This window comes from Ranitomeya variabilis, chromosome 7, assembly GCF_051348905.1.
Source record: "Ranitomeya variabilis isolate aRanVar5 chromosome 7, aRanVar5.hap1, whole genome shotgun sequence".
NCBI lineage: Eukaryota > Metazoa > Chordata > Amphibia > Anura > Dendrobatidae > Ranitomeya > Ranitomeya variabilis.
In genome coordinates, this window is record NC_135238.1 from 95952314 (window position 1) to 95977150 (window position 24837).

The 24837-nt window shown below is 42.5% G+C and overlaps 1 protein-coding gene across 2 annotated transcripts in view; it reads left to right on the forward strand.

Moving 5' to 3' along the window:
• Nucleotides 1-24837, forward strand: part of GLS (glutaminase) — a 746320-nt gene that overhangs the window by 628104 nt on the left and 93379 nt on the right. For both annotated transcript variants that reach the window (XM_077275591.1, XM_077275592.1), the window contains one exon: nt 4237-4298. In XM_077275591.1, the coding sequence (XP_077131706.1) occupies nt 4237-4298 (62 nt within the window). The remainder of the gene's footprint in view (nt 1-4236; nt 4299-24837) is intronic.

Here is a 24837-nt window from a genome sequence, read left to right on the forward strand (position 1 = left end):
ATATATATATATATATATATATATATATATATATATATATATATATATATATAAAATTGTCTAAGGGTTTTTCCGTCTGTCTGTCTGTCCTGGAAATCCCGCGTCTCTGAATGGTCGAGGCCGCTAGGACTCGACCAATCAGCGACGGGCACAGCATGGCGACGATGATGTCATAAAGGTTGCCTCGACCAATCAGCGACGGGCACAGTCTGCCGCGAATTCGCCTCGACCAATCAGCGACGGGCACAGTATCGACATATATGTCATAATGGTTGCCATGGCGACGATGATGTCATAAAATTCTGGAATCATCATTGTCCATATACTACGGGGACATGCATATTCTAGAATACCCGATGCGTTAGAATCGGGCCACAATCTAGTATATATATATATATATATATATATATATATATATATATATATATATATATATATATATATATATATATATATATATATATATATATATAAAATTATCTGCTGGTTCACCTTATTATTTATTGCCATACTCTATTTTTTGGTATATATAACTAGTGTAACCCTTGGTTGTCAAGCACACGGACATATATATATATATATATCTAATATATAAAGCTGAATGTGTGTGTGTGTGTATGTATGTATGTATGTATGTATGTCCGGGATTGGCATCTGAACCGTAGCAGCTACAGCCACAAAATTTTGCACAGTCACACGTCTGGACCCCGAGAGCGTCATAGGCTATGTTGTGAGGTGAAATTTTAACCCCGCGCTTTCCAATTCACCAAACAATTTTGCCCCTATCTACATAATGGGGAAAAAGTGAAAGGAAAAGTGTTGGAGGCGTCGCAGCTACAGGCACAAAATTTTGCACAGTCACACGTCTGGACCCTGAGAGCGTCAAAGCTATATTGTGAGGTGAAATTTTAACCCCGCGCTTTCCAAGTCACCAAACAATTTTGCCCCTATCTACATAATGGGGAAAAAATGAAAGGAAAAGTGTTGGAGGCAAATTAACAGCTGCCAGATGTGAACAAGGGGGACTTAAAGAATGACAGCGATGGCACCAAAGAGTATATACTGTACAGTTGCTAAGGTGGGGCCCCAACATGGGATAATCACACCACCACGGGGATATGAACACACACACAAAATGCGCCACACACTACCACGTGCTCGAACACATATACCACCCTCAGTGCACATTTCACCACACATACACCAACCTCGCCACATAAAAGTAGAAACACAAAAGTCGCCGCTCAAAACTCGCCACGCGCAAAACTCTCCACATGCAAAACTCGCCACACGTGCAAAACTCGCCACACGCAAAACTTGCACACGCAGAAAAATTGCCACACGCAGAAAAATTGCCACATGCACAAAAGTTGCAACACATGCAAAAGTTGCCTCACACAAAACTTGCACATACTCAAAAGGCACCACACATAAAACTCGCCACGCGCAAAACTCGCCATGCGCAAAACTTGCTGCACACAACTTGCTACACTAACCTGTCACATGCAACTCGACACACAAAAAGTTGCTACACGCATGTCGCCACACAAAACTCATCTCACAAAAGTCCCTACATGCATGTCGCCACACGCAACTCAACACACACAACTTGACACACGAAACTCGCCCTAAAACACACACAAGTCTGGTATCCTTCAAAAATAAAAATCTGATTAATAAGCAGACAAACTACAAGAGCAACAAATGTACCATATAGGAATCCGGCAGCTGTCAGTCACATGACCAGTCTATTATGTGTATGTGTGAGCTAATATATACTGCCAGGGGGTGGGCTTACTGTTGGCTGGGGATTTATCAGGCTGCCATTTTAGCTTACAAATACTGAGGTAAAAATACTGACCAAATAACGTGTGAACGAGGGCTAATACAGGAGGAGATGGCATACAGCTATATACTATATACAGGAGATGACACACAGGTATATACTATTTACAGGGGAGATGACACACAGGTATATACTATATACAGGAGGAGATGACACACAGATATATACTATATACAGGAGAGATGACACACAGGTATATACTATATAGAGGAGGAGATGACATACAGGTACATACTACATACAGGAGGAGATGACATACAGGTATATACTATATACAGGAGGAGATGACACACAGGTATATACTATATACAGGAGCAGATTACCTACAGGTATATAGTATATACAGGAGGAGATGACACAGGTATATGCTATGTATAGGAGGAGATGACATACAGGTATATACTATATACAGGAGATGACACACAGATATATACTATATATAGGTGAGATGACACACAGGTATATACTATATACAGGAGATTACATACAGGTATATCTAATATATAAAGCTGAATGTGTGTATGTATGTATGTGTGTATGTCCGGGATTGGCATCTGTACCGTCGCAGCTACAGCCACAAAATTTTGCACAGTCACACGTCTGGACCCCGAGAGCGTCATAGGCTATGTTGTGAGGTGAAATTTTAACCCCGCGCGTTCCAATTCACCAAACAATTTTGCTCCTATCTACATAATGGGGAAAAAGTGAAGGGAAAAGTGTTGGAGGAAAATTGACAGCTGCCAGATGTGAACAATGAGGACTTAAAGAATGAGAGCGATGGCGACAAAGAGTATATACCGTACAGTTGCTAAGGTGGGGCCCCGACATGGGATACTCACCACACACGGGGATATGAACACAAACACAAAATGCGCCACACACTACCACGTGCTTGAACACATATACCACCCTCAGCACACATTTCACCACACACACACACCAACCTCGCCACATAAAAGTCGAAACACAAAAGTCACCACTCAAAACTCGCTACATGCAAAACTCGCCATATGCAAAACTAGGCTCACGCAAAACTCGCCACACGTGCAAAACTCACCTCATGGAAAACTCACCTCATGCAAAACTTGCACACACAGAAAAATTGCCACATGTACAAAAGTTGCACCACATGCAAAAGTTGCCTCACACAAAACTTGCACATACTCAAAATGCACCACACATAAAACTCGCCACGCGCAAAACTCGCCATGCACAAATCTTGCTGCACACAACTTGCTACACTAACCTGTCACATGCAACTCAACACACAAAATGTTGCTACACGCATGTCGCCACACAAAACTCATCTCACAAAAGTCGCTACATGCATGTCGCCACACGCAACTCAACACACACAACTTGACACATAAAACTCGCCCTAAAACACACACAAGTCTGGTATTGTCCTTCAAAAATAAAAATCTGATTAATAAGCAAACTACAAGAGCAACAAATGTACCATATAGGAAATACGGCAGCTGTCAGTCACATGACCTGTCTATTATGTGTATGTGTGAGCTAATATATACTGGCAGGGGGGAGGGCTTCCTGTTGGCTGGGGATTTATCAGGCTGCCAATAGCAACCAATCACAGCTCAGCTTCTATTTTGCTACAGTTAATTAACCTGAGCTCTGATTGGTTAATATAGGCAACAAAGACATTCTCAGTATAACAAAGCTAATATATGTTGTGAAATGCTTCTATTTGCTTAGTTTTTGCCTTTTAATAATTACATTTCTATCTATTTGTTTTGTGGTTTTTGTGTGCAGAATAAATTTTTGTTAACACATTCTATTTTGCTAACAGCAGTCATTAACCCGGGCGAAGCCGGGTAGTACAGCTAGTATATATATATATATATATTTTTTTCATTGTTTTAGCCCTGTTTATTAATTAGGTTGTATTTTAGATTTTTTTGTAATAAAATATATATTTTTTAAAACTATTTTGCTGCCTACACCCCTCATTATCCTTTGGCAATTGTACCTTGATGGATAGTGTTGATTAATTTACATATTTAGTTGACTAGTATGTATAAACATTTTTTGAGAGTGCCTGCTTTACATTTTGGAGTCATATTTTTGTATTTTTTATGTTTTCATTTTCTTTTTGCATCTTATTTTTTCTTCAGACTGGATTTATGTTATAGGTTGTATTGTACATTATTATAATCATCTTTTTTAAATGCATTTTTTGTCTCAGCTCTCAACATTGGTAGCATATCATATTGTTGCGTCCTCATAATCCCAATTTATAAAAGCACATGCAACAAACTGGAACAAAAATTGAAGCCAATTAAATAAAGTTTAAGTATAAAAAATATGATATTACTTTTAAATGACCCACTTTTTGTCCTTTATTTCTGATACAAAATATATTTTCGTTCTAGGTGAAATCCGTGATAAATCTTCTATTTGCTGCATTCACTGGAGATGTATCTGCACTGAGAAGGTAAAGAAAACCACCATTTATTAGAATTAGGCTGGAGTCACACTAAACGTATAAAAAAATCAGTCCAATTCTGACTGCCGAGAGTCTCACAGGTGTAATGCGAGTGTCATGCGAGTACAAACCAATTTTTCATGCTTAGCATCCGATTTACATCCGAATGCAGCGCGATTGCTATCCGATTGAAATGCCATTTTAACATGAGTACACACACACACACACACACACACACACACACACACACACACACACACACACACACACACACACACACACACATATATTAGAATAAAGGCCGGCAATTCATCTGCTACATACAGTAAAATCACAGTGTGAAAGGTTAGAATAGGGTAGATAGAATAAATACACATAGAATATATAGATGTCAGTGACACACACATATATATATATATATATGTTTATATATTACATACATAGACAGAAGAAAAGTTGGCAATTCAGCAGCCGTGTAGTGTAAAATTACAGTAGGAACCAACAGCATAAAATAGACGGATTGCATACAGTAAATACAAATAGAATAGGTAGATATAGAGATGTCTGTGACAAATGCAATTAGTACAGTGTATGTGCAGCTTACTGTGCATGTATTTAATTAATAAAAGATTGTTTTTCTGAAACAAATGGCGTGGGTTCCAGCATAATTTTCTTAACCAGCAGAGGGATATTCAACGGCTGGGGGCAGATGTTTATAGCCTGGGAAGGCTACAGAGGTTGCTCAGTGTCTCTGCTGGATGGCAGGCTGTATGGTTGCATCATGCAACCTGCCATCTAGATGTAGCAGAACTAGACCTGTTGTGAGACAAATGGATTATCATCTTCTTTGCGGAAAGGTGAGGAGTATTGTTGTTTGTGTGTTTATTTAACGCTTTTGTAGAAGGCAATGGCATCTGTGAAATGGGCGAGGTCATAAGTATGTTTTAATTAAGATTTATTAAAGGAGGCTGTGGTATTCTTTCAATTAAAGGACTTTTCTGGGTGTGTGTATTTATGTGATATAATTATGGGGTTAGTAATGGGGGTGTGTTATTGACGCCTCTCTATTATTAATCTCGGGGTTGATGTCACCCCACTTGCCTCCACTATAGGGCAAGTGGGAAGAGCAAGGCTAAGTGCCAGAATTCGGGCAAAGGAGCGCCGAAAGGAAACTCTGACACCGGAATGGGGTGTAAGCCACAACACGTTTCAACGGAAGTCCAGTCTTCATCAGGTGGACACCTGATGAAGATGGTACTTCCGTTGAAACGCGTTGTGGCTTAAACCCTATTCTGGTGTCAGAGTTTCCTTTCGGCGCTCCTTTGACCGAGTTTCACCCTTTTCCTGTTTCTGTGCTCCTTCGGAGGTGTTCGGCTGGAGCTGCGGGGGGACTGTACGCCCTCCCCTCACTAGGGCTGCCTATCCAGTGCTCCTAAAGAATCCGCCTTTTACTGACTTTGTTTTACAAGTGCCAGAATTGGCACATCTTAGAGATGCACCTTTTCAGGGGGTGGCTGAGAGCTGATGTTTTTAGCCTGGGGTGGCAGTATCCATGGCCCCTTCATAGGCTATTAATATCAGCCTGCAGCTGTCTGCATAGCCTTTGCTGATTATTATAGGGGTACCCTACACCATTTTTTTTTAGGAGGCCTCATTCTAATAGCCAGTAAAGGCTAAGTATACAGTTGTGAGCTGAAATTAATAGCCTGGGAAGCTCCATGGGTATTACAACCTTCGCCGGCTATAAACATTGCCCCCAGCCGTTGGCTTTCCTCTCCTGTTTAAGAAAATTATGCCGGAGCCCACGCTATTTTTTTCAGAAAAATAATCTTTTGTTAATTAAGTACATGTACAGTAAGCTAAACAAACACTGTACTAATTGTATGTGTCACTGTCATCTGTATAACTATCTATTCTATGTGTATTTACTGTAGGTAATCCATTTATTCTATCCTGTCGTCTCCTGTGATTTTACAGTACACCGTTGCTGAATTGCAGATATTTCTTCTATCTATCTATGTAATATACACTGCTCAAAAAAATAATGGGAACACTAAAATCCCACATCCTAGATATCACTGAATGAAATATTCCAGTTGTAAATCCTTATTCATTACATAGTGGAATGTGTTGAGAACAATAAAATTTAAAAATGATAAACGTAAATCACAACTAATATCCCACGGAAGTCTGGAGTTGGAATGATGCTCAAAATCAAAGTGTAAAATGAAATTTCAGGCTGGTCCAACTTCAGTGGAAATGCCTCAAGACAAGGAAGTGATGCTCAGTAGTGTGTGTGGCCTCCACGTGCCTGTATGATCTCCCTACAAACCTGGGCATGCTCCTGATGAGGCCAACTCCTGGACAGTCTGTGGTGCAACGTGACGTTGGTGGATGGTGTGAGACATGATGTCCCAGATGTGTTCAATAGGATTCAGGTCTGGGGAACAGGCAGGCCAGTCCATAGCTTCAATGCCTTCATCTTGCAGAAACTACTGACACACTCCAGACACATGAGGTCTGGCATTGTCCTGCATTAGACGGAACCCTGGGCCAACCGCACCAGCATATGGTCTCACAAGGGGTCTGAGGATCTCATCTTTGTACCTAATGGCAGTCAGGCTACCTCTGGTGAGCACATGGAGGGGTGTGTGGTTTCCAAAGAAATGCCACCCCACACCATTACTGACCCACTGCCAAACCAGTCATGCTGAAGGATGTTGCAGGCAGCAGATCACTCTTCACGGCGTTTCCAGACTCTGTCACGTCTGTCGCATGTGCTCAGTGTGAACCTGCTTTCATCTGTGAAGAGCACAGGGCGCCAGTGGTAAATTCGCCAATCCTGGTGTTCTGTGGCAAATGCCAAGTGTCCTGTACGGTGTTAGGCTGTGAGCACTATCCCCATCTGTGGACGTCGGGCACTCAGACCATCCTCATGGAGTCAGTTTCTAACCGTTTGTGCAGACACATGCACATTTGTGGCCTGCTGGAGGTCATTTTGCAGGGCTCTGGCAGTGCTCCTCCTGTTTCTCCTTGCACAAAGGCTGAGGTAGCGGTCCTGCTCCTAGTGTCACGATGTGACTGTCCTGGTGTGACACGACCTGGCAGGTGGTCAGTCACAAAACGGCGAAACACATAAGGGTACACCGGGGACACTTTAACAACGGTGGGCCCTGTTGGTAGGGAACGGGGAATGGGCACCTCCTGCACTCACCTGAGGCTCTGCCCTGATCTTGCTACCCTCCCTATACGGGTTCTTTCAACCTGTCGCCGACCAGGATACCTAGACCCTTACTTGCCCTGCTCTAATCCCTATGTAGGGAACTGACAGGTGAGGGCACTGGTCCCACCGCTGGACTAATACAACACTGGGAAAGTAACAAACAACAAAGGGACAAAGAAACAATAACACCACCCACATCAGCAGAACAAGCTGCAATGCAATTACACCAGCGGCCACCAGGGGAAAAACTGCATTAACCTCCGATGACCTGAAAGGAAAAAAGGTTTTAATCTGAGGGAAACCAGATCTGCCACAGATCCAAACAAGGATCGTGACACCTGGGTTGCTGCCCTCCTACGGCCCCCTCCATGTCTCCTGGGGAACTGGCCTGTCTCCTGGTAGCGCCTCCAGCCTTTGGACACTACGCTGACAGACACAGCAAACCTTGCCACAGCTCGCATTGATGTGCCATCCTGGATGAGCTGCACTACCTAAGCCACTTGTGTGGGTTGTAGAGTCCGTCTCATGCTACCATGAGTGTGAAAGCACAACCAACATTCAAAAGTGACCAAAACATCAGCCAGAAAGCATTGGTACTGAGATGTGGTCTGTTGCCTCACCTGCAGAACCACTTCTTTATTGAGTGTGTCTTGATAATTGCCAATAATTTCCATCTGTCTATTCCATTTGCACAACAGCACGTGAAATTGATTGTCAAACAGTGTTAGTTCTTAAGTGGACAGTTTGATTTCACAGAAGTTTGATTTACTTGGAATTATATTCTGTTGTTTACGTGTTCCCTTTATATTTTTGAGCAGTGTATATACATATATACATCTGTGCTCAAAAGATTAATACCCCAGCAGAATTTTTGCTGGACAGGAATTTACAGGAACTGGAGGCTTTTTGCCAAGAAGTGTGGGCAGCTTTGCCATCTGAGAAAATAAAGAACCTCATCCACAACTACCACAAAAGACTTCAAGCTGTCATTGATGTTAGAGGGGGCAATACACGGTATTAAGAATTGGGGTATGTGAACTTTTGATCAGGGTCATTTGGATGTTTTGGGTTGTCATTATGATTTAAAAAGAGAAAACGCAGTAGTTTGACAATAAATGGCTTCACCCAACCACTAACCATGAGTGGAGAAAAAGTTTTAATGTTGTCATTCATATTCTCTGAAAAAAGGCCAAGAAAACCAAAATTCTGCTGGGGTATGTACACTTTTGAGCTCAACTGTATGTGTGTGCCACTGATATCTATATATCTACCTATTCTATGTGTATATATCTATTCTAACCTGTCACGCTGTGATTTTACTGTACGCGGCTGCTGAACTGCCGGCTTTTCTTCTTTCTATGTAATATATATACATATATATGTGTGAATCACTTACATCTCTATATTTATATATTCTATGTGTATATATCTGTTCTATCCATTTTTTTCTAACCTGTCATGCTGCGATTTTACTGTATGCGGCAGATTAATTACTGGCTTTTCTTCTATCTATGTATCTATGTAATATATATATATATATATATATATATATATATATATATATATATATACCGTATATACTCGAGTATAAGCCAAGATTTTCAGCCCAATTTTTTGGGCTTAAAGTCCCCCTCTCGGCTTATACTCGAGTCATACCCAGGGGTCGGCAGGGGAGGGGAGTCTAATAATACTCACCTGCTCCCGGCGCGGTCCCTGCAGTCCCTGGTTCTCCCAGCGCCGCAGCTTCTTCCTGTAGTGAGTGGTCACATGGTACTGCTCATTACAGTAATGAATATGGACCCGACTCCACTCCCATAGGGGTGGAGCCGCATATTCATTACTGTAATGAGCGGTAACGGTGACCTCTCAGTACAGGAAGAAGCTGCGGCGCCGGAGAACCAGGGACTGCGCCAGGAGCAGGTGAGTATAATGGGGAGGGGAAGCGCTGCGAGATATTCACCTCTCCTCGTTCCAGACGCAGCTCCGTCTTCAGCGTCTTCTGCAGTGATGCTCGGGTCAGATGGCGCAGTGACATGGTTAGTGCGCGCCCTCTGCCTGAACGTCAGTGCAGAAGACGCTGAAGACAGAGCAGTGCCCGGAACGAGGACCGGTGAATATTGCAAATGCCGGGGCCTGAGCAACGAGAGGTGAGTATGTGATTTTTTTTTTTTTATCGCAGCAACAGCATATGGGGCAAATATCTCTATGGAGCATCTTATGGGGCCATTATCAACGTTTGTGCAGCACTGTATGGGGCAAATGTGTCTGTATGGAGCATCTTATGGGGCCATAATCAACGTTTGTGCAGCACTATATGGGGCAAATATCTTTATGGAGCATCTTATGGGGCCATTATCAATGTTTGTGGAGCACTACTGTATATGGGGCAAATGTGTCTGTATGGAGCATCTTATGGGGCCATAATCAACGTTTGTGCAGCACTGTATGGGGCAAATATCTTTATGGAGCATCTTATGGGGCCATAATCAATGTTTGTGCAGCATTATATGGGGAAAAAAAACACAAAGTAATGAACTAAGGTCTATCATTACAACTGAAACCACAACTGATCAAAAAAAAGACCTAAAAAATTAAGCTTTAATGACGACGATTAAAACTAGAAACATATAAGTAAGACTAATATACCAATAGCAGAGAACCTGCAATTAGGGGTCTATACGTAATACAAAAAATATAGTCAATATATATAGGAAAAGACTAGGGAGGAAAGAGGTGCCTTTCCCTAGAATATTCCCTTCCTAGCTGCAGAGGTTGGCACCCTGGGAAGCGATGTGGCGCCCCCCCTCAACGTGGACTGACCCTAAAGACCCTAGCAGGTATCCCTACCAAAAGCCACCACCTACAAACACACCAAAAAAAAGACAGAATAAAGTGATACTATACACTAAACAGTGCTAATGCTAATGCTGGCTAGCGGTGTATAGCTAACACACAATGAGCTTGTATTAGGTAGATTCAAGGTGATGAAGATACTGCGCTATGTTGATACTGAAAAGTAAGATGTAAATAATATATTTAACAGTATCCCACAGTACGGTCCTCTTTGTATATATCATACAAGGCAATAAGTATCTGTTATACAATATACAAAATCTTCCTCTTCAAAAGAAGCCCCACAGAGAGAGGAGAAAAAAAAAACAAAAAACAGTTTTTCTATAGTCACCTATTCAACAATAGAAATGATCTAGGTGTAGAAGGGCTTAATAGACGAGGGCTTCAAAGATATATTCATATCAAGAGAATTAGCATCATCGCTAGACAGAACATCACCAATATCAATAAAATTAGCATCACCGCTAAAAAAGTATAGGCTTAATTGCCAGAATAGAGCCGCCTTATTGTTCAAGCCGTCATATGCCCTTTGATGATTTACAAAAATGCAGACTCTCTTATACCATGCCTGCTATGAGTGGGAGAATAATTGTCACTCACTAGTCGTTAGACCAACATAGTCAAAAAAATGCCCTAGAGATAGATGACTTGGTTGGACACTGATGGAATAGTCGCCTAAAAAAAAATGTTTCTAGCGTATACAGTGATCCAACAGTGCCAGCGATGTCTCTACCAAAACATGCATGGTGTTTAAGCCATTATGGGCACAAAAGAAAGTACATATTGTGATAATACTCAATATCAAAGCATACGATAGCCAGAACAAGGATAATAGACTGCCAGCATATCAGCACACGTGTATGATTATAATCCATGACTTCTGGACCACGCGCAGCGACAGCATTCCCCGCTGCCTGTGCCAACTAAGGGCACCCCCCTGATGAGCCCCTCTGAATCTTCTTATGGGGCGAAACGCATTGGGATGAGACACTGTCTCTATAAAGATAAGTGGATTATAATCATACACATGTGCTGATATGCTGGCAGTCTATTATCCTTGTTCTGGCTATCGTATGCTTTGATACTGAGTATTATCACAATATGTACTTTCTTTTGTGCCCATAATGGCTTAAACACCATACATGTTTTGGTAGAGACATCGCTGGCACTGTTGGATCACTGTATACGCTAGAAACATTTTTTTTCAGGCGACTATTCCATCAGTGTCCGACCAAGTCATCTATCTCTAGGGCATTTTTTTGACTATGTTGGTCTAACGACTAGTGAGTGACAATTATTCTCCCACTCATAGCAGGCATGGTATAAGAGAGTCTGCATTTTTGTAAATCATCAAAGGGCATATGACGGCTTGAACAATAAGGCGGCTCTATTCTGGCAATTAAGCCTATACTTTTTTAGCGGTGATGCTAATTTTATTGATATTGGTGATGTTCTGTCTAGCGATGATGCTAATTCTCTTGATATGAATATATCTTTGAAGCCCTCGTCTATTAAGCCCTTCTACACCTAGATCATTTCTATTGTTGAATAGGTGACTATAGAAAAACTGTTTTGGTTTTTTTTTCTCCTCTCTCTGTGGGGCTTCTTTTGAAGAGGAAGATTTTGTATATTGTATAACAGATACTTATTGCCTTGTATGATATATACAAAGAGGACCGTACTGTGGGATACTGTTAAATATATTATTTACATCTTACTTTTCAGTATCAACATAGCGCAGTATCTTCATCACCTTGAATCTACCTAATACAAGCTCATTGTGTGTTAGCTATACACCGCTAGCCAGCATTAGCATTAGCACTGTTTAGTGTATAGTATCACTTTTTTCTGTCTTTTTTTTGGTGTGTTTGTAGGTGGTGGCTTTTGGTAGGGATACCTGCTAGGGTCTTTAGGGTCAGTTCACGTTGAGCGGGGGCGCCACATCGCTTCCCAGGGTGCCAACCTCCGCAGCTAGGAAGGGAATATTCTAGGGAAAGGCACCTCTTTCCTCCATAGTCTTTTCCTATATATATTGACTATATTTTTTGTATTACGTATAGACCCCTAATTGCAGGTTCTCTGCTATTGGTATATTAGTCTTACTTATATGTTTCTGGTTTTAATCATCTTCATTAAAGCTTAATTTTTTAGGTCTTTTTTTTGATCAGTTGTGGTTTCAGCAGCATTATATGGGGCAAGAGTCTGCATGGAGCATCTGATGGGGGCCATAATCAACATTTGTGCAGCACTGTATGGGGCAAATATCTTTATGAGCATCTTATCGAGCCATAATTAACGTTTGTGCCACACTATATGGGGCAAGTGTCTGTATGGAGCATCTTATGGAGCCATAATCAATGATTGTGCAGCACTGTATGGGGCAACTGTCTTTATGGAGCATCTTATGGGGCCATAATCAACATTTGTGCAGCATTACATGGGGCAAATGTGTCTATGGAGCATCTTATGGGGCCATTATTAACCTTTATGCAGGATTATATGGTGCATATTTTAATATGGAGCATCTTATAGGGCCCATCATAAACTTTATGAAGCATTATATGGGGCGTATTTTGTATGGAGCATCTTATGGGGCCCATCATGAACTGTATGGAGCATTACATGGGGCTCCTAATTCAATAATGGATATTCAAAAACACTTAACCTACTGATGTCTCAATTAATTTTACTTTTAGTGGTATCTATTTTTACTTTTGAAATTTACCAGTAGCTGCTGCATTTCCCACCCTAGGGTTATACTCGAGTCATTACGTTTTCCCAGGTTTTTGTGGCAAAATCAGGGGGTCGGCTTATACTCGGGTCGGCTTACACTCGAGTTTATACGGTGTGTGTATATATATATATATATATATATATATATATATATATATATATATATATATATATATATATATATACACACAGGATGGGCCATTTATATTGATACACATAAATAAAATGGGAATGGTTGGTGATATCAACTTCCTGTTTGTTGCCCATTGGTATATGAGAGCTGGAAAACTTTTCAAGATGGGTGGTGACCATGACGGCCATTTTGAACTCGGACATTTTGGATCCAACAATTTTTTTCAATGGGAAGAGGGTCATGTGACACATCAAAGTTATTGAGAATTTCACAAGAAAAACAATGGTGTGCTTGGTTTTAACATAACTTTAACCATTCATGAGTTATTTACAAGTTTATGACCATTTATAAAATGCGTTCAAAGTGCTGCCCATTGTGTTGGATTGTTAATGCAACCCTCTTCTTCCACTCTTGACACACTGATAGCAATACCGCAGAAGAAATGCTAGCATAGGCTTCCAGTATCTGTTTTTTCAGATGCTGCACATCTCGTATCTTCACAGCATAGACAATTGCCTTCAGATGACCCCAAAAATAAAAGTCTAATGGGGTCAGATCGGGAGACCTTGGTGGCCATTCAACTGGCTCACGATGACCAATCCATTTTCCAGTTAACTGTTCAGTTATGCACTGAAGATGGCACGTTCCCTGAGTTTTTCCAGAAAAATGGTGCACCACCACATTATGGGTGTCGGGTCCAAGCATTCTTACTTGAACAGTTTCCTGGAAAGTGGATTGGTCGTCGTGGGCCAATTAAATGGCCACCAAGGTCTCCCGCTCTGATCCCATTAGACTTTTATCTTTGGGGTCATCTGAAGGCTGTTGTCTATGGACAGCACGGTGACTCAGTGGTTAGCACTGCAGCCTTGCAGCGCTGGAGTACTGGGTTCAAATCCCACCAAGGACAACATTTTCAAGGAGTTTGTATGTTCTCCCCGTGTTTGCGTGGGTTTTCTCCGGGTACTCCAGTTTCCTCCCACATTCCAAAGACATACTGATAGGGAATTAAGATTGTGAGCCACATTGGGGACAGAGATGATAATGTGTGTAAAGCGCTATGGAATATGTTAGCCCTATATAAAAATAAAGATTATTATTATTATAAGATATGAGATGTGCAGGATCTGAAACAACGGATACTGGAAGCCTGTGTTAGCATTTCTTCTGCGGAGTTGCTATCAGTGTGTCAAGAGTGGGAGAAGAGGGTTACATTGACAATCCAACACAATGGGCAGCACTTTGAACACATTTTATAAGTGGTTATAAACTTGCAAATAACTCATGAAAGAATAAAGTTACGTTAAAACCAAGCACACCATTGTTTTTCTTGTGAAATTCTCAATAAGCTTGATATCACAACACCCTCTTTCCCATTGAAAAAAAAGTTGGATCCAAAATGTACGACTTCAAAATGGTCGCCATAGTCACCTCCCATCTTGAAAAGTTTTCCCCTTCCCATAGACTAATGTGCCACAAACAGGAAGTTGATATCACAAACCATTCCCATTTTATTTAGATGTATCCATATAAATGGCTGACTGTGTGTGTGTGTGTGTGTGTCACTGACATCTATATGTATATATATGTATTCTATGTGTATATATCTGTATATGCGACAGATGAATTGCTGGCTTTTCAAAGGACATCAGTGCATAAAAATTGGACAGCACTCACATGGTCGGAGTGCTGTGCGATTTTGTTTTTTTTCCTCGCACCCATAGGCTTGCATTTGAGGTTTCGGCTGAGTCTCGGCGACAATCGCAGCATGCTGCAATTTTACACGCACGCTGAATACAGCAGAGAAAAAAAAAAGGTGATGTGAGCTGCCCCATAGATGAATACTGGGCCAAATGCTATGCAATGTTTTCTCGCATAGTACTCGGCTGTATTCTACGGTAGTGTGACTCCGGCCTTAGAGACTGTTACACTAAAATATCGTTGCCGCAATAAGAGACACATTCTGATTTTCAGGCTAGTGATAGAAAATTGATAAAAGGTAATCTATCAGACCCCTGATTTTTCCTAACCACTACTGTAGCATTATACACACAATTTCCGTTATTCTAATGCTTTTTAAGTGTTTATTTAGCTTGCAGGCTTTTAAAAATGATTTTTTATTCTGCTCTTTTATGTTGATGAGGTAAGCGTATTCTGACATCCTGTCTCCCCTTGACTTCTCCAAACAGGACTAGTCCTGCCTCATTAACTACAGAATAAGAGTTCACTTTTCAAAGCCTACAACTTAAGGAACTACAGTTAGGATAAATGAATTGGCATGTGTACCACTATAGAGGAGGTTTGGAACCGAGAAATGCCGTAGTAAAAGGTGGGCAAAGTCTAGATGACCATTTGTCTCCAGGAGACACAATTTTCATTTTAATTAATAAAATTATTGATAGTATATATGATAAATGCTACATAATACACATTTACTTATGTACATAGCAGCTTTAAGTACAAAAAAATCACTTTAATTAGCCCATGCAAAATGTTACATTTCAGCCCAGTGTGTACAAGCCTTTTTTAAAGGGAACCTGTCACCCCCAAAATCGAAGGTGAGCTAAGCCCACCGGCATCAGGGGCTTATCTACAGCATTCTGGAATGCTGTAGATAAGCCCCCGATGTATCCTGAAAGATTAGAAAAAGACGTTAGATTACACTCACCCAGGGGCGGTCCCGCTGCGGCCCGGGTCCGATGGGTGTTGCGGTCCGGTCCAGGGCCTCATACCTTCTTACGATGATGTACTCTTCTTGCATCCACGCTCCGGCGTAGGCGTACTTTGTCTGCCTTGTTGAGGGCAGAGCAAAGTACTGCAGTGCACAGGCGCTGGGCCTCTCTGACCTTTCCCGGCGCCTGCGCACTGCAGTACTTTGCTCTGCCCTCAACAGGACAGATAAAGTATGCCTGCTCCAGAGCCGTAGCGTAGCGTGAATGCAAGAAGAAGACGTCATTGTAAGAAGATGGGAGGCCCCGGACCGCGACGCCCATCGGATCGGACCGCCCGCCCAGGTGAGTATAATCTAACCTCTTTTTCTCATCTTTCAGGATACATCGGGGGCTTATCTACAGCATTCCAGAATGTTCCAACACAACAAAACAATGGAGTAAACACAGAATCTCAGAAATCATTATAAAAATACTAAATTTATTACACAAATATCAACAAACAATTCAATCATATGAAGAGAAAGTACAAAGTGTACAAAATGCAGGAACAATCCAATGAACAGACTGGTGGTATAGCAGAAAGTTCGCAGGGACACAGATCACTACGGTATTATACCATGGTACACCCCTTAGGGGTGTCAGGGAGTTCGTGGGACCGATCATCTCCCATGGGTAAGCGCTTATAACTACACTAATGCACCTGGTAGGCGGCGGCAGTATAACTAACATTATGTAGTGATTTACCTCAATGATATGCTGTGCTTTCTGTATGGTGCACACTGGTACACGTACTGGGCTCGTACCATGGTACCGTAGTGATCTGTGTCCCTGCGAACTTTCTGCTATACCACCAGTCTGTTCATTGGATTGTTCCTGCATTTTGTACACTTTGTACTTTCTCTTCATATGATTGAATTGTTTGTTGATATTTGTGTAATAAATTTAGTATTTTTATAATGATTTCTGAGATTCTGTGTTTACTCCATTGTTTTGTTGTGTTGGATCTATCAGGGAGTACTCTCATTCAAAATAATGATTATGGTGACATTGTTGATGGAAGAGGGACATTAGTTCCCTCTTGGCCACGGTGTAATTTTGTGCTATATGACTCGTCTAATCGAAATCAGCATTCCAGAATGTTGTAGATAAGCCCCTGATGCCGCTCACCTTCGATTTTGGGAATGACAGGTTCCCTTTAAGCATTACAATGGCATCTCAAACATTATATGGGTGAAACTATAAGATCAAGTAATTATCATAATCAAACAATTAGTACAAATATCAAAAGACTGACCACCACTTCCTTAACAGAAAACATGTGTGAACTAAGAGTTTTTCTAGAGCAGTAATGCAATTCAAATTTCATATATTTCATGTTTGCATCCTATAGCGCTAGAAAGTGCAATTAGTACAGCTTAGAACATATCCAGTACAAGCATGTACATCTTATATACATATTATAATCAATAACTATCTGACATCAGAAGCGCAGCTAGGGGTCCAGCACAGGAGGGGCAAATCTATATATAGTCGCCTAACCTATGTTTCAGTTGTGGGAATGCATTGTGAATACCTTGGGTGAAGTGGCGACCTCAGCAGATGGCAATGTGGTTATTAAATAAAAATCGGCTTACAATGACAAAGACTGATATAACCACTATATAGTGGCCATATAGTTATAAATACCGGGTATGTTATAAGGGATTACAATACAGCTTTATACACAGTGGCTCACAGGTGATGTGCTTTCTGATGGAGTCACTCGTTTCCCCATCTATTTCATCTTCCCCACATTGTGGTTTGTCCTGAGGAAGAAGTTATATACTTCAAAACATGTTGATGAATAAACCGCTTAAACTTGGATTTGGAATCTGTCATCCTTCTTTCCATGGCAGCGAAGAGTGACCCATTTGGTTTTTTTACATTTATCCACTTATCTTCCCCACATTGACATGACAACTTCTTCCATCCATGACTCCATTGCAGAATAAGTAGAAAGGCTATGCCGCACTCCTCTGAAGGTGGGTGCATGAATAGGATATTTTATTCGAACAGGTTCACCTACTGTATAAGCAATGCTGACATTTCGGCCAGTTACATTGCCTTCATCAGATCTACAAGGTATAAATAACAACGAAAAACTTTTTATACGTGCAAACTATGCCTAGAACATGGATGGAACCTTGTAAAAAGATTAATTTCTATAATGATACAATGAAAAGAATATACAATTGACAGATACGTTCATGTCTAATGTAATAATGCCCTTTGAGTCCCTAGCTGTAATAATTATAGGGGATAACTCAGGAGACTCTTTGCGTGGAACAAGACAACTACAGGACACAGTTTTATAAGTGGTAAAGTCTATATTATCACACGGTGATTCAAACAGGTGCAGAGAGAAACTCAAGTCCACAAAACTTGGTGCAAATAATAAACGCAGCTTAGCAGTCTATAGGAAACTTCAGAGGAAAATGCAATCAAGCAGAAAGTCTATGAAGCACAGTTATTCTTGAGGATACTTGACACAAATAAATCCTTGTCTTAGTCCAGGCACAGATGGATATGCTTATTAGGCAGTTCAAATTATATCTTAGCTCAACCAGGGAGGCCTGGTTAATAGTCTCAGGTTATTGCAAAGCAGAAACAGCTTACATGTCCAGCAAATGCAGATGGAAGTAAACACGAACAGCAGATGAAGGAGGATTACTGGAAACTTGTGTATGCAGCAGGAACTCAGAGCTGAGTAGCAGGATCACCACACAGGTTCACAGGAGCAGGTGTATAGCCAGGGAGTAATCAGAGGTCAGGAGCTGGATGCAAGGCAGAATACTCTAGCACAGACTGAAGGCTGGGGTGGAGTTTTATAGCAGGAAGACACAGTGCACATGAGACCAAAGACGCCATCTTGGAAAAGGGCAGTAATGTAAAAAATGTTCAGAGTCCTGACATTGCTCCCTCCTTAGAAGCGGCCTCAGGACGATCCTGGACCTGGTTTCTCAGGGAATCTCTGATGAAAACGAGAAATCTTCTGTTGGGCATTGATGTTTTCCACAGGTTCCCAAGAGTCTTCCTCAGGGGAATATCCCTGCCATCTAATCAGATATTGGAGCCGATTCCTGCGAATCATGGAATCAATAATTTCCTCCACCACGAATTGTTCTTGCCCATCAATCACCACAGGCTGCGGAGGTGGCACAACACGTCCCTGGAAGGTATTAGGAGATACAGGCTTTAGTAAAGATACATGAAAAACTGGGTGTACCTTCATTGTCCTAGACAGCTTCAGCCGGCAGGCCACAGAGCTCACAATACCGCTGATCTTGAAAGGGCCAATGAATTTCTGTCCAAGTTTTTGTGAAGGAACGTTTAACTTCAGATTCTTAGTTGCTAACCACACGGAATCTCCTACCTTGAACATGGGTGCAGGTTTACGGAATCTATCAGCCAATCTCTTATAATGTTCTTGAGCTGTGGTCAGGGATTCCTTCAGAACCTCCAGATTCTGTCTGACCGGAGAATTAATTGGAGACCTAAGTAAAATACACGGATGATAACCCAGATTGGCAAAGAAAGGTGTAAATTTAGTGGAGGCGCTCTGAGAATTATTATATGAAAATTCAGCTAACGGCAACAACTCCAACCAATTATCCTGGAGATGGCTGACATAACATCTTAGATATTGTTCCAGCGTCTGGTTGGTACGCTCAATCTGACCATTTGTCTAGGGATGGTAAGCAGAAGAGAGACAGACATTAATATTGAGTGCAGAGCAAAACCCCTTCCAGAATCTTGAAGTGAACTGTACTCCACGGTCAGAGATGATCTCATCCGGAACCCCGTGCAACCGAAAGACATTCTGTATAACCAAGTTCACTGTATCTTTAGCTGAGGGGAGGCCGGTGCACGGAACAAAATTAGCAGCTTTAGTCAGGCGATCAACTACCACCATCATTGTATTCATGCCCCCCGATGTAGGCAGCTCCACAATAAAGTCCATTGATATAGACCCCCAAGGGTGGGATGGAACATGTAATGGTTGTAGAAGGCCCGTAGGTGCCATATGAGGAGTCTTGTAACGGGCACATACCTCGCAAGAGAGAACATAGTCCTTGGTATCCTTCAGGCAAGTTGGCCACCAGAAGAATCGGCTCAGGAACTCTTGTGTCTTCTGTACCCCCCTGTGACCAGCCAACTTGGAGTCATGTACCAACTTGAGGATCTGCAGAAGGACGACCTCCGGGACGTAGATACGTCGATCTCTGAACCACATGCCACCCTTAAAGACAAGATTAATATCCACAGGTGGGTTGGCCAGAAATACATCACCTTCATAGGCCTCCCTGCACTCCTTCCACAAGTCCTGATCGTGGATAACTCAGATGAAATTGGCATCAGATAGAATGGTCTTGGACGGGGCTCCAGGTACGGAATCCGCAGCATGGATTCAGGATAAAGCATCAGCCTTCCCATTACGAGAACCTGGACGGTACGGGATAACAAAATTAAACTGATTTGAAAAAAAATTCCAACGAGCCTGGGGGGCGTGGCTATGTAGAGCAGGAGAGAGGACGCTGTTATGATCCTTAGTGGTTGAGGATCACAAATTACTCCAGCTAAGTAACAAACATAGGACAAGCTCTAGGGAGGTGGCAAACTGGACTGACCGCAAATCTGAACCTATCCAAACACACTAGAAGTAGCCGGTGAACGTGCCTAAAAATCCTAGACGTCTCGAGCCAGCCTGAGGAACTAACTACCCCTAGAGAGAAACAAAGACCTCTCTTGCCTCCAGAGAAATAATCCCCAAAGATATAGAAGCCCCCAACAGATAATAACGGTGAGGTAAGAGGAAGGCACATACACAGGGGTGAAAGCAGATTCAGCAAATGAGGCCCACTAATACTAGATAGCAGAAAATAGAAAAGGGAATCTATGCGGTCAGTAAAAAACCCTTACAAAATATCCACTCTGAGATTTCAAGAACCCCCACACCAACTCACGGTGTGGGGGGAGAAACTCAGTCCCCTAGAGCAACCAGCAAGCGAGGAAATCACATTTTAGCGAGCTGGACTAAAAACATAATGAACACTGATAATCAAAAAAATGATCAAACAAAAACTTAGCTTGTCTTGGAGAGACTGGGAGCAAGGTAGACACAAGGAATCTGAAGAGCACTGAATACATTGATAGCAGGCAAGGAACTGAGTCTCCAGGTGAGCTAAATAGGAAACCAACCAAGGATAACGAACCAGCTGATGCAGCCAACCTGCAGAAAGACAACACTACACAGTACCGCTTGTGACCACTAGAGGGAGCCCAAAAATAGAGTTCACAACAGTACCCCCCCCTTGAGGAGGGGTCACCGAACCCTCATCAAGACCCCCAGGGCGATCAGGATGAGCCGCGTGGAAGGCACGAACCAAATCGGCCGCATGAACATCAGAGGCGACAACCCAGGAATTATCCTCCTGACCATAGCCCTTCCACTTAACCAAATACTGAAGCCTCCGTCTAGAGATACGAGAATCCAAAATCTTCTCCACCACATACTCCAATTCGCCCTCGACCAGCACCGGAGCAGGAGGCTCAACAGAAGGAACCACAGGTACCACATACCTCCGCAGCAAAGACCTATGGAACACATTATGAATGGCAAACGATGCTGGGAGATCCAAACGAAAAGACACCGGGTTAAGGATTTCCAAGATCTTATAAGGACCGATGAAGCGAGGCTTGAATTTAGGAGAGGAGACCTTCATAGGAACATACCGAGAAGACAGCCACACCAAATCCCCAACAAGAAGTCGGGGACCCACACCGTGGCGGCGGTTGGCAAAGCGCTGAGCCTTCTCCTGTGACAACCTCAAATTGTCCATCACATGGTTCCAAATCTGCTGCAACCTATCCACCACAGAATCCACCCCAGGACAGTCAGAAGGCTCAACCTGACCCGAGGAAAAACGAGGATGGAAACCAGAATTGCAGAAAAAAGGCGAAACCAAAGTAGCAGAACTAGCCCGATTATTAAGGGCAAACTCGGCCAATGGCAAAAAAGTCACCCAATCATCCTGATCAGCAGAAACAAAACATCTCAAATAAGTTTCCAACGTCTGATTAGTTCGCTCGGTTTGGCCATTAGTCTGAGGATGGAAGGCCGACGAAAAAGACAATTCAATGCCCATCTTAGCACAAAAGGTCCGCCAAAATCTGAACACAAACTGGGATTCTCTGTCAGACACAATATTTTCAGGAATGCCGTGCAAGCGAACCACATTCTGAAAAAATAGAGGAACCAAATCGGAGGAAGAAGGCAACTTAGGCAAGGGCACCAAATGGACCATCTTGGAAAAACGATCACACACCACCCAGATGACAGACATTTTCTGAGATACTGGAAGATCCGAAATAAAATCCATGGAAATGTGCGTCCAAGGCCTTTTCGGAACAGGCAAAGGCAAAAGCAAACCGCTGGCACGAGAACAGCAAGGCTTAGCCCGAGCACAAATCCCACAAGACTGCACAAAGGAACGCACATCCCGCGACAAGGAAGGCCACCAGAAGGACCTAGCCACCAAATCTCTGGTACCAAAAATCCCAGGATGACCCGCCAACACCGAAGAATGAACCTCGGAAATAACTCTGCTGGTCCATCTATCCGGGACAAACAGTCTCTCTGGTGGACAACGGTCAGGTCTATCCGCCTGAAATTTCTGCAGCACTCGTCGCAAATCTGGGGAAATGGCAGACAAAATCACTCCCTCTCTGAGAATACCAGCCGGCTCAGAAACTCCCGGAGAGTCAGGCACAAAACTCCTAGAAAGTGCATCAGCTTTCACGTTCTTCGAACCAGGCAGGTATGAGACCACGAAGTTGAAACGGGAGAAAAACAACGACCAACGAGTCTGTCTAGGATTCAGGCGCTTGGCAGATTCAAGGTAAATCAGATTTTTGTGAAAAGTCAAGACCACCACACGATGTTTAGCTCCTTCGAGCCAATGTCGCCACTCCTCAAATGCCCACTTCATAGCCAACAACTCCCGATTACCAACATCATAATTCCGCTCGGCAGGCGAAAACTTTCTTGAAAAGAAAGCACATGGCTTCATCACAGAGCCATCAGAGCTTCTCTGCGACAAAACAGCCCCTGCTCCAATCTCAGAAGCATCAACCTCGACCTGGAAGGGGAGAGAGACATCTGGCTGACATAAGACTGGAGCTGAAGAAAACCGGTGCTTCAGCTCCCGAAAGGCCTCCACGGCCGCAGGAGACCAATTAGTCACATCAGAACCCTTCTTGGTCAAATCCGTCAAAGGTTTAACCACGCTAGAAAAATTAGCGATGAAACGACGGTAAAAATTAGCAAAACCCAAGAACTTCTGAAGACTCTTAACAGACGTGGGCTGAGTCCCAGTCATGAATAGCCTGGACCTTGACTGGGTCCATCTCCACAGTAGAAGGAGAAAAAATAAAACCCAAAAAGGAGACCTTCTGTACTCCGATGAGGCATTTTGAGCCCTTCACAAATAAAGCATTAGCACGCAGGACCTGAAACACCATCCTGACCTGCTTCACATGGGACTCCCAATCATCAGAAAAGACCAAAATGTCATCCAGATAAACAATCATAAATTTATCCAGATATTCTCGGAAGATGTCATGCATGAAGGACTGAAACACAGAAGGAGCATTAGAGAGTCCAAAAGGCATCACTAAGTACTCAAAATGGCCTTCGGGCGTATTAAATGCTGTTTTCCATTCATCTCCCTGCTTAATGCGCACAAGGTTATACGCACCACGGAGATCTATCTTGGTGAACCAACTGGCACCCTTAATCCGAGCAAACAAATCAGACAATAGTGTCAAAGGATACTGAAATTTGACTGTGATTTTATTCAGAAGACGATAATCTATACAAGGTCTCAAAGAACCGTCCTTCTTGGCCACAAAAAAAAATCCTGCACCAAGAGGGGAAGAGGATGGGCGAATATGTCCCTTCTCCAAAGACTCCTTTATATAACTCCGTATCGCGGCATGCTCTGGTATAGACAAATTAAAAAGTCGTCCCTTAGGGAATTTACTACCAGGAATTAAATTTATAGCACAGTCACAATCCCTATGAGGAGGCAGGGCACAGGACCTGGGCTCATCAAATACATCCTGGTAGTCAGACAAAAACTCAGGGACCTCAGAAGGAGTGGAAGAAGCAATAGACACCAACGGAATATCGCCATGAATTCCCTGACAACCCCAACTTGACACAGACATAGCTTTCCAATCTAAAACTGGATTATGAGCTTGCAGCCATGGCAGACCCAAAACGACAACATCATGCAAATTATGCAGAACAAGAAAGCGAATCACCTCCTGATGTACGGGAGTCATGCACATGGTCATTTGCGTCCAATACTGAGGCTTATTCTCAGCCAATGGCGTAGCATCAATTCCCCTCAGAGGAATAGGAAATTCCAAAGGCTCCAGGACAAAACCACAGCGCCTGGCAAGCGACAAATCCATCAGATTCAGGGCAGCACCCGTATCCACAAAAGCCATAACCGGGTAGGACGATAAAGAACAAATCTAAGTAACAGACAAAATAAATTTAGGCTGTATAGTACCAATGGTGACAGGTTTATTTTTTTTTTTTAAGCGTTTAGAGCATGCTGAGATAACATGAGTAGAATCACCACAGTAAAAGCACAACCCATTTTGACGTCTATGACTTTGACGCTCAATTCTGGTTAGAGTTCGGTCACATTGCATAGACTCAGGTCTCTGTTCAGAAAATACCGCCAAAGGATGAGCAGATTTGCGCTCCAGCAAACGCCGATCAACCTGAATGGCTAAAGCCATAGAATCACTCAGACTTGCAGGGGTGGGAAACCCCACCATAACATTCTTAACGGCCTCAGAAAGACCTTCTCTGAAATTTGCAGC